Below are 11,557 nucleotides of genomic sequence, written 5' to 3' on the forward strand. Positions count from 1 at the left end.
GGGTAGATAAAAAATAGTGTGCTGTGGTGTAAACTGTAAAGGATTTACCATGATAAGAAAATTTGTAACGGGAATTAATAAATTAAATAGATGGCTTAAATTCATACATATATGTTTGATTTGCTTGAGAAGTGTTGGTTTTTCTCAAAGTACAGTGTATGTTCATTGATCTTTACAGCACAGACTGCAACATGTGACATGCTTTTGTGCTCTCTTGGTGCTTTTCTACGTACATGTAGACGTGTATTCTGCAATTCTTAGTTCCTGTCTATTTAATCCTTCAAGTGCTGAGCACTAGGATTAAAAGTCACTTCTTGTTTTTTTTTTTCACATTTCAAAAGTTCCTGCACTGAATACTGTACTTGTACTCAAAACGCGAGATTTTACGCCATCATTTCAAGAGAAAAACTACATGTACACGTATACATTGTATGTTATTTTCATGGCAAGTTTTACCTCTTGGATATGAGGACTGTTAGAGTGACTAGAATGACACTCACTCATGTAATCACTCCATTCCAATTGATTTTTTGTTAAACTCTGATGAAACATTTTTCCTGTATACTGTACAGTGTACAGTGTATGTCCCATGCTGCGGTAAGTGCTGTTCTTAGTACTGTAGGTCTTTTTTTCATTTAATGGCATCAACTTTTAGTGTACATTGTATGAAAGTGGTATGATACTTTTTCATTCCATCTTCAAACAAAATAATCCTTTGTGGAGCTGGAAAAATAAAGGTGATACTGTGAGAACAATGAACATGAAATTCACAACAACTTGCCAACATTCGCTTTGGTTCATTTGGACCCAATTGAGGATTTTTGTCATCAGGAGGAAGAACGTAACAGAAAATGTATGTTGTAGATGTATTACGTACAAACTTAGGTAAGCATCTCATTGTGTTGTACGACATTGATTGCATTTAAAAATAACAGACTTTCTACACATGTATACATGTACATGTATTTATTATTTTATCGGAAATTGTTTGATTCCACACAACAAGATATCATCAAATTATTCCAAAATCAAAATCATGAGGTCTTCTGTATTTTTATTTACAGCTGTATATGAGGCTGAAGATGGCCTAGAAATAAATATTTTTTGCAAGTTACCAGTGTCACTTTGTGAGACACCATGTACAGTAATAATTACACTGAAAATTGTTTGGATTGAAAAAATATCTCTCATTATGATTCTCTGCAGTTGAAACCTTCGAAGTATATTTATTTACGAGATTTTGTTTAATATTTAATAAATATTTAATATTTAATATTTCTATAGCGCTTTTTACAATAAAAGATCAAAAGCGTTTATAATACTCATGTGTATACATGTACAAATTGCGTGAAACACTTCAACAAAGTAATTAAAAATATGTACTGCACAGACTGGAGAGTGAAACATTCCAAGTTCTCTTCTCTACCATGAAAAAAACATACGTGCATACATGTATCTCTGACATCCGGTCTGCTCAGGAAACTGCACCACAGAAAAAACCCATGGCACATGCATGCATATTATTTACCATGGCATGGACCAAAGGAGCCCTTGCTAGTTCTAATCTAATTCATCCATAAGCTGGCTTACAGAAGCCTCTAATTTCATTTAAACAGTCCATCATTACTTGTGTGGTTATGACAGATACATGTAAGCCCTCGGAGAGCTGGATTGAGGTGAAAGTGATGTCATTTACTAACTAATGTAAAAAATGCAGTGTGTGAATGGGGCGTACATGTACTTAGTACAATCATCATTATGTATGCAGAACAAACATTATTTTGACAATCTGAAAGCCAAAAACTCTTGTGCTGCATACTAATTAAGCTGCATTCACACAATTCATTTTAAAGCCTGTGAGTAAATGACATCACTTTCCACAAAATTTCACCTGTTGAGCATTCAACGCAAGTACAGTACCGCTCAAAGATAAGCGAACCATCAAACACGTTTCAAACTAGTCTTCAACGCGTTTGCGTTTGGCTTTCAACGCGTTTGCGTTTTTTTTTTAACGCAAATGCAAACGCGTTGACTAAAGTCATTAACTTTCCGAAGTATTTGCATCACAAAAGGTTCAATGATGCATTCGAAAAGTAATGTCACAAAATAAAACACAGTCTCGTTGTCTGGCTATACAAAGTTCGCGTTGCGGCCTCATAAAAACAAAAAGGTTTGTGTTTTCGGATTTTTTCACGTCCCACAGCCGTGTCATGTAAACTGAAATTACAAAATAAAATTTGAAGCGACCAAAAATGATTCTATGACAAGCGTAATGAAAATCCATGATATAACGCACCGGCAAGCAATTGTAAACACGAGAATGCCAGCCGAAATTATGTGAATGGCTTTTCAACTGTCTTGAAGCTTTTAACAACATGAATCAAAAGCACCGGGGACAATGAATTTGTTGACATTTGGAGTGGTAGTTTGCTTCAAAAGTAAAATCATTTTAGATATTATACAGGAACGAATTACACATTGCGCTGTTTCAACACGGAGATGAGAAAATTCGATGCGACAAGCTCAAAAGACTTTTTAGTTTCGCCGCTAAAAAGACGAAATTGCTAAGGTTCCCTGATTATTAATCGATAATAACTTCATAGTTCTATTTCTTCATTTGATGATGTAAGAATGATCTCCAATAAAAGCTGTGTTAAAATTGACTTCATTGCAAAGGCTGTTTACGTAAATGTGCGCGGGGCGGAGAAGAATAAAATAATAATTCATTCGTTGTCACGCAACCTTTTCACCCCAAGCGCAGACGGCACGTATTATTATTTTGCTCCCTTTTGTGATAAAAGCATGAAACTTTGTAATAATCCCTGGAAGGCAAAATTAATTGACAATGCAGTAATTCAGCACCAAAGCTCACCACTTCACAAAAGGTCAACAAAAAATAAGAAACCAAAATTTCAAAATAGATAAGGCGGCTATATAAAGATGTGCAAATATTCGACTGATTACTCTCTGTAGTCAGTACCGCTCTGATCAAGTGAAAGGAAACAATGCGGCGAACTAGCCATCAAAGCTTACTGAAAAACACATACAAACAATTTTCGTCTGGACTGAATATCGATCGTTGATCGATTGTTATTTGAGAGTTTTATAATGTCCGTGAATCTGTTGCGTGATAGTTGCTCGACGATTTAAACTGATTCATGCATATGCAGCTGCATGTTATATCAAGGTCCTGATGCAGTTTCGCTTAATATGTGTTCTCATTGAAACATTCTATAAAAAAAACCCAATGCTCTAAGATTATTTTATTGTGTTTAGTTTTTGGGGTAGAAGAAGTATAATTTCGCTAGTGTAGCGATCGCGATCAAGCGTGTTCGTGTTATCTGATACAAGAAATTCGGAGAAACAAATCAATAACGCGGATTTCTTCTAGCCGCTTAAACAAGTGCATCTTTTTTCGTTCCTGAAGATTTCTTTTCCAACTTTCCATTGATTGATAGTCAGTTGATCACACTTGTTCACTTTCCATCGCTAAAATTGCAGTCGCTTTGTGGCCGTAATTTACATACCAACTTGTAACACAATGCAAAGGTGCCAAACTTGAATAACATAGGACAAACGCGTTGAAAAAAAACTAGTTCGCAAACGCGTTTCTTTTTTTTTCAAACACGTTGGCTCTTTGTTCCCAACGCGTTGTCAACGCGTTTGATGGTTCGCTTATCTTTGAGCGGTACTGTACTTTGGAATAGTGAAAAAAAACAGAACTGATTTTTTTTCATCGTAGAAGTACTTTCACAGGCCTTCTGATATTACGCGATGGTGCAATTTTTCACAATTCATGACAAATTGCATACCGTATTTATTCAAAAGAACGCACAACATTCATAAAATAAAACATAAATCAACAAGTTTCTTAGGAATTACTGCATAAATACACCATTTTTAAGATGATTTACCTTGGAAAACAGCTAAAAAGTCTGTTACCTTCGATTTCGTAAACATTCGAAGTTCAAGGCGTTATTTTGCATGTTGGGGGCCTGGTACGAGTCTCATTTTTAAAGAGTTGCCTATTGGTGTAACACAAACACGCGCTTTTGTTCAGATTAGCAAATCTGTTCAGAAAATTAATATAATACTGCACATAAAAACAAAGCGTAAGAAGCTAGTCGTAGCATACAGGAATATCAATAATTACAGGGGTATTGATCATTCATTTGGCATGTTAGTTGTGTCCTTTCAACTTTTAACGTGGTGCACCGATAGTGCAGAAGACCTTTTTTTTTTTTGACTTCTCCCATCTAATGTCGATCAAGAAATCTTCATAATTATTACTGTTCCCTTGTGTTCAAAATGTCTTTAGGGCAGCAAAAACTTGTTTTTCTTATCCTGAAACTTTGAAAAACAAGCTTAAAATTGCTCAGAAAAAAATCGCATAATTGCCCTTTCTTATTGCATAATCTGCCCTGAAATTTTTGCATAATTTGCATTTTTTCATCGCACCCTATCAGAAGGCCTGCTTTCACTACAACACACTAAGGATAGTAAATGGCATCTACAAAACATGTCCCTCAAACCTAAGAGCCCCACATTTTCTTAAGACTTCCCGGTATAGCAAGCCTGCAAATAAGCGCTGGTCTTCGAACATTTGTCTGGTAAATTTGAGGTTTTGCCTGGCAAACGATCAGTCTGACCGGAGTCTTCTGTTATGATGTGAAGTAAAAAATATTAATACATGTACATGTATATATTTTCACTCAAGACAACCAAATGCGAAGGTTGCCTTTTAATATACATGTACATGTATACATGTATGTATGGCTGTAATGCATAATGGCTAAGTTTCATTTCGCTTTGTTATCATTTGCAGCTTGTATTTCACATCGCCTTACTAGTAAAACACTCCCGCCCATATTCATGCAGTTCCGTTTCACAATTTGCATGAATTGTTTCCTGAAAACTCATTTACCAGTACATTGATTTAAATTAAATAACACTGCAATGTACTGTGGAATTAACAAGGGCACTGTTCCACAAATGCATTATGTTTGTGTTTTCATCGGACTGATAAGATTTTATGACCAGTGTTACAGCAAATTTTCAGGGACTCTAATTACATTCTTCAATAACTACTGTAAATTAGAAATGTTAATGTTATTGCCTATGCACAAACAAAAGCTGAAACATTTCAGGATTTGTACAAATGTATTTTGTTCAAATAGAATGAGAAAAAAAGAAAGCAACAACATAAGAATAGAATGGAAAAACAAAAGGAAAAATATTGTGAAAACAGCATTGGGCATTGTGCACATGTTTTGATCGTTTTCACTGCCATGCAACAAAAGACAAATTCGAAACCATTCAACAAAAGAAGCCAACAACTTGAAATGTTGTTAAGACAAAATAATATACATTTACCACCTCTCCAATTCTCAGGTCTGTGCGGTACATGTACATAGTTCAAACACATGGTGACAATTTGGAAATTCAAAATGCTGTATTTTCTAAATGTCTAGCTCATCTTCAACCCTCGTTTAGATACGGAAAATATGCATGCCTGTGAATACTTCAAAAATTACATTTTAAATACTGGGTACATTGGTCTGAAAACAGTTCTATAAACTAGTGGCTTGTATTAGCTTCGATTGGTCACCAAGAAATGTCAGAGTACTACAACTGTATTACGTGAGATGGGTTCAATGAGTAGTGTATTGTATGTACAGTAAATCTGGTGAATGTTCCAAGGAATTTTGTGTTTTTGACAAAGTATTCCCATTTGCCCAAAGTGTGTCACACATGACCATCAGATCACCTGCGGCTATTTTCGATTTACTTCATCTTGTGGAGAAGAGCAGTCATTTCCCCATGAAACTTCACACATTTCAATGGAATCTTGAAATATTTTTTAAAAGTTCCTCAGAAAGTGACTGAAGAATAATTTGGACCACAGTACAACAGCTTACCTATTGTCGTAAATGTGTTCATTTGCTTGATAATAACCCACTATCTGTAGACCACTCTGCTTACAGTAAATATCAACCTATAAAACAAAAACACAGGAGTCAGGCATGCCATCCCATCAGCCCTACATGTAGTAATGAATAAACTAATGTAAGTCCTACTTTCTATGAATAACAATAGCAAAGAGAGATAAATGTATGTTTCCATGTTGAAGAAGTTACAATAGATAAATGTATACTGAAAAGAGAACAGAATTACATGTGTACCATTGAGAATTAAATTTGATATAATGGTCTTGACCACAAACAGGGCAACATCAAAGTTGTCAGAAGACAAAGAATACGGTACCCAACCTCCACATCTACTGTACATTAAAGGTGTAAATATAGTGTACCTTCATTCAGGTACAATATTATGAGCCTTAATAACCTTTTGTGCAATAAGAATGCACATTTTTGCCTGACCACTTCTCAGTACATGTGTACATGTACATGCACTCAGTCTGATGTTTTGATCACTTTGCTATTGACTTGTTTCACTTTATCAAAGCATCGTCAATTTGTCATAATTATTATAATGAGGCACTTAACACATCACCAGATGAGATATGCATGCACATGGATTTTGGGAGAATTCATGATCAGCAGTCTTTGATCTTAAAATGCCACCCAAATAGACAAAAAGAGGCATCCGTAGACCGTATTCATAAATGGCGGCCAAGAAATTATTCTTTTGTCTTGATGCTAATCATCCTCACTAGCCTCATTTTGGAGCAAAGATTCTTTTGAATTTGTTCGTGCTAACGAGGCTAGTGAGGATGATTAGCATAAAGACAAAAGAATAATTACTTAGCCGCCATTTATGAATATGGTCTATTGCCAGCAGATATACAAAATGCACAAAAAGGAGAAGTTATTGTATTTTACTTAATATGAAGGGTCTTCAAAATAATGCATGGAACACTTACTGCACCCCCAACAGTTTTCTCAACAATCTGCAAAAATGGGGAAGGTAGTACAGTACATGCCACATGGTTTCACTCCAGGATTGCCATTCATAGGTTATTATTTTTAAGGAAGTACTGTACACTGCACATGATTAGATACTAAGACCTCTCTTTACTACAGCTGTATGGAAATCTCCCACAGTACCTTTTTTAAGCTCAAGGACAGTGAGACCTAGTAAAGCAGGAAGTTAATGACATCAATTGTTTCCTTTTTTTTTTTAGTGCTGAGAGAACAAAATTAATAGTTTTTGTAATTGTTCTGACTGACTGGAGTAGTGGTACAAACTTTACACTTTTTTATTGTTAAATTTTAGTTTTTATCCTTCTATTAGCTATTCTTTTATATTGTAAATAACTAAATTCTTCCACGCAAAAAATATTGTAAATGTAGTTTACATGTAACATCAAAATTCAATTTACTTTATCTTATGGAGGCCAGTATTGTAAAAGATATGTACAGTATGTCCAGGTTAAAAATGTTTAGACATTTACTGTAAAATCACTTTGTTGAGGTGTTCTCATTTTTATGACCATCCACACTGCTTATTGCTGAATAAATGTAATTTGCCAGTGAATTATTGCATATGCATTTAATCTGTTTTGTCTCAAGCTTATCTGTACATGAACATGTACTCGTTAAAAGGAAACGATGATTATACTGTGCGTGAGTACAATGTATAATAGGACTCTTGTTTAGCCTTACATGTACAATGTAGATCATCCCTGAATATACAGTATTATTAAAATTTCAACCTCGGATAATGCATTTCACGTGCTCTGATTGGTTCACTCAATCTCGGTTATCAGCTCATATACCTTAGTTTGACCTTATATGGTAAATGATGGCGCTGAGCGTTGCTAAACTAAAACTTTTTTCGCCGGACGGAAAGCGAAAATTCTCTTGGAATAAAGCCAAAATAGCCTTGTTGGCTATTTACCATCTCATATCCAACGCGCGCTCATGGAATAATTGTTAATTATTGCTAATTGGCATTGATACACTGCGTGAAAGCTAAATGTACGACTTATTCACCATGTGAACTCTCACAGGATATTCCACTTAATTTTACCACTCAGCACACACAAGGTTTGTTTGCAATCACTTCTAGAGATTACTTAAGCAAAAAGCTCATTATTTCCTCAACTTGAAACTTGATAGATTAGTCTTGCATGAATGAATGTAAACCAGTTACATGTATGCAAAACTTTGTAAACACGAATTTTCAAAAAGCACTTTGATAACATTCATCGCAGGGTCAATGATAAAAAAAGACTGTGATTGCATGTGGTTGTTATCAATCTACAGAAAAAGTACAGAGAAAAAGTACAGAGAAAAAGTACAGAGGAATATTACGCCAGTTGTGATTTGCTCAAACATAGAGTTTCAGGGGTTTCAATAAGCACAGACAGCTGACGAAAAGTGTCGGCCGCTCTGCTCAGAGAAGTCGGCTTCTTTTTCCCCTAAGTAAATTGAATTAATTGAAGGATTCCTTCAAACCTAAAGTAAAATTCATTGTTGATGGACTTAAATGTACTTTTTTTAACCTCAATTTCAAAATAATTATCAGATTTGATACTGCCATCTTCGAGCTACAGTGAACAGCATTTTTGCCTAGACCAACAGTCACATTTCTTTTACATAATTAAATTACGTTTAGTTACGTCCGCAAACATATAAAGACCAATCATGTTGAGAAAGCTGCAGTTAGGATTTCAGGATCAGAGTTATTTGACTAATTTTTAAGGATGAAGCTCCTTTTCAGCAAAGGCACGAAACGTTTCTAGGAGATCAGATGCTGTTTTCTTTTAAGGTGAGAAAATCACTGGTTTGGCATCCATTCTAGATTAAACAAACCCGGGTCACCAGATGGTGGCTGGATGCTCCCTATATTGTCTGTAGTCTTCATTTTCTAGCTGGTGGTCAAAAAAGTTTTTGCAAAATGACGCCTAAAACGGCTCATAACAACAGGAAAACATATAATAGTAATGTAGGACTCAGTTGACATTTCGTTTGATCTCCTTATTGTATTATTTCCTTCAAACTTTATTTTCGAGGCAATTCACAACCACAGTTGGCGTAATAGTCCTCTGTATTTTAATTTTTTCTGTAGATCGATAACAACCACACAAACAGAGGGTTGTCTACTTGCGGTGATTGTAACACTGACCACAAGAATCTGCCCCCAATGCAGTTGCTTGAATAACTGCAACTATGGACATATGCAAACATCCTTTAAGCTCATTAAACATCTTTTCAGGTCCTGATAAACTTTAGAAAATTAAACGATTTCCTTCTTCCAATTATCGTTTCGCTCCCCACACCTTTTAATAATAACAGAGAAAGGTAGTAAATATTAACCCCGAAAGCTTAAATATTTTGAACAAAAAAATTACATTTCCCTTACTCTTGCTAGGGCTACTTCTAACATCGGCGCCAATCCAAGGCAAATGTGAAACAAAGGGATGGCATCTAACACATAAACTTCACCATCTTGAACTGTTTCGTCTCCCAAAAGGACTCCATTAACTGCTTTGTGAGGGTACTTTGAAGTATGTAAGAGGATCTTGGTGTAAGCTCTTGGTGATAAGTGAAATTTCATCGTTGTTTAACGCAAATGTGGCTTCAAATCAGGCGTGAAAATAGATGATTAATTTTTATATTCGGCCGCCATGATGATTCTGGTTTGCGCGGTGCTCGGTAACCACGCCAATTTGTCGCCATTTGCAACAGTTCGTCACGTGACTTTTTTCCACAAACACGATGATTCCGCTGGTTTCATAAAATTATTTTTCCAGAAGTAAAAAGGGCAGCTCAAAAACAGCTATCATGCTGATTTTCGTCAGTATATCGTTTAAACTGGTGTTGTTACGGTTGAAAGAATTCATAAGGATTTGTATGAGAAAAAGGCGCTTTGCCACCCAGTCACGCTTCAATGATTGTCATGCAAATCCTTGTATTTTTCTAAGTTTTTGAACCGCTTTAAAATTCTTCCTTCAAAATATGAAAGTCTGAAAATTTCCACCCTTGTACATATATTCTTGCTTATTTGACCCATGGTAAAAATAGGAATCTAAGCTCTGCTTGTGTCGCGTAATTATGAAAGATTACACTGGAGAGTAAAACTATCCTATTTCTCTGAAAATTTGTATTCTGGCTAAGACAAACATGATCTTTCCATTTCTGGAATTCATAAAGTGCGAGCTTTAAGTTCACCAATTATCAGTCATGTGACCAGTTTGTTGCGAACGGTTCCATTATTGGCCTATTGTTAACTGGGGAACGGGAGGTTTGGGATGGTGAACTCAAATTACAATTACTGCATGTTTTGTTTCTCTTTGTAAGTTACTTTTTCATTCTGTAAGGATGAATTGTTGCGATTTGTCATGCGTTAAAACCACTGCTCGCCTCAAATAGCTGTAGCTAACTGCGAGCAGTGCCGGGAGAGTAGAACATAATGAGCCCATATCTTGTATGCTCAAACATTCCTAGACACAGCTATACTGGTATGCAGTATATAGGGCTATACAGCTGTTCTATACACAACTGTACAAGGCTATGTACAATAAATATTGTAACAAGAGAAAGAGTTGCACATGCATTTATACTATGTGGACAACGCAATCGATGCGACATACGTGCAGACTTTATTTTGAATGGCTTTGAACAGACTCGGAATTATTTCGTCTACGCTTCAGTTCATTCGCCTACATATCTTAGCAGGGAAACAAGATCGAGATTATCGAAGATAAGCAGCATCTTTAATATCTATGCTGCTGACCTTCTTGGCCGTCGAGGACACTTTTAGATCTTGTAGAGGGGTGCAAAGTTTGTGTCACCGACTTGTGCGTTGCCCTCTCGGATTTTGTCTTGCGTATCCATGACGACTGTTGTGGTCCCCTTATCAGCTTTTTCAATGTTCACCTTTTTATTTGCGCGTAGTGCGGATAGTGCTTGTCGTTCTTGTGCTGACAATTGTCTTTAGCATTGCTAAAGGATATTGAGGCAATTTCTAGGTTAGTGCGTTCCAGGTAGCTTTCAAGTGCCATAGAAAGTTGTAGTGGCGATTGCCATGTTGATTTGATATGGAACGGGTGAAGGTTGCTTTCGCGGTCAGCAAAGTGGTATTTTAGGCGCATGTTTCTGGTGAAGTTGTTGAAGTCTTTTAAAATAGACTATCATTATACTGGTTTTGGGGAAGTGGGGATAAATTTCAAGCTTTTTGATAGTAAAGTTTATGTATTTTCTATAGGAGTTGATTACGGAACTTTGTTTGCTTTCTCACCTTCGTATGCATTACTGTTACGTAATACCTGTCAAGTATGCTTGTTTTCTGTACCACATGGGAGTTGGGTGTCATAGCATGTACTGGTATATAGTCCGGTAATCGTATGCTTCTTTCACTTCTCGCGTCACCAATACAGCTTTACTGTATTCTCCTTTTCCCGCCCGCCCTCCTTTTCTTTTGTGTTAACTTGCAAGTTTACTGGCTTTTGGTTTTTATATTTGTCGTTGCTAAACGTTTCATATTTTCGTCTCATTTTGCGACCTACGGGTCGTCTAGGCTCTTGTGCACATGGGGACTGCTTTAGGTGTGGAAGGTCGGGTCACTGGGCTGAAGATTGCGGGGCCTCCAG

General features: G+C 36.2%; 1 protein-coding gene across 1 annotated transcript in view; it reads right to left on the reverse strand.

The window, feature by feature from the left end:
* Positions 1-9,625, reverse strand: part of LOC137996479 (ER membrane protein complex subunit 8-like) — a 15,371-nt gene extending 5,746 nt beyond the window's left edge. Inside the window, exons 1-2 of the mRNA XM_068841922.1 lie at positions 9,328-9,625; positions 5,919-5,995 (exon numbers count right to left, since the gene is read on the reverse strand). Coding sequence (XP_068698023.1) covers positions 5,919-5,995; positions 9,328-9,522 — 272 coding nt within the window. The 5' untranslated portion in view covers positions 9,523-9,625. The remainder of the gene's footprint in view (positions 1-5,918; positions 5,996-9,327) is intronic.
* Between the last annotated feature and the right edge of the window lie 1,932 nt (positions 9,626-11,557).

The sequence above is a fragment of the Montipora foliosa genome, chromosome 1, assembly GCF_036669935.1.
Source record: "Montipora foliosa isolate CH-2021 chromosome 1, ASM3666993v2, whole genome shotgun sequence".
NCBI lineage: Eukaryota > Metazoa > Cnidaria > Anthozoa > Scleractinia > Acroporidae > Montipora > Montipora foliosa.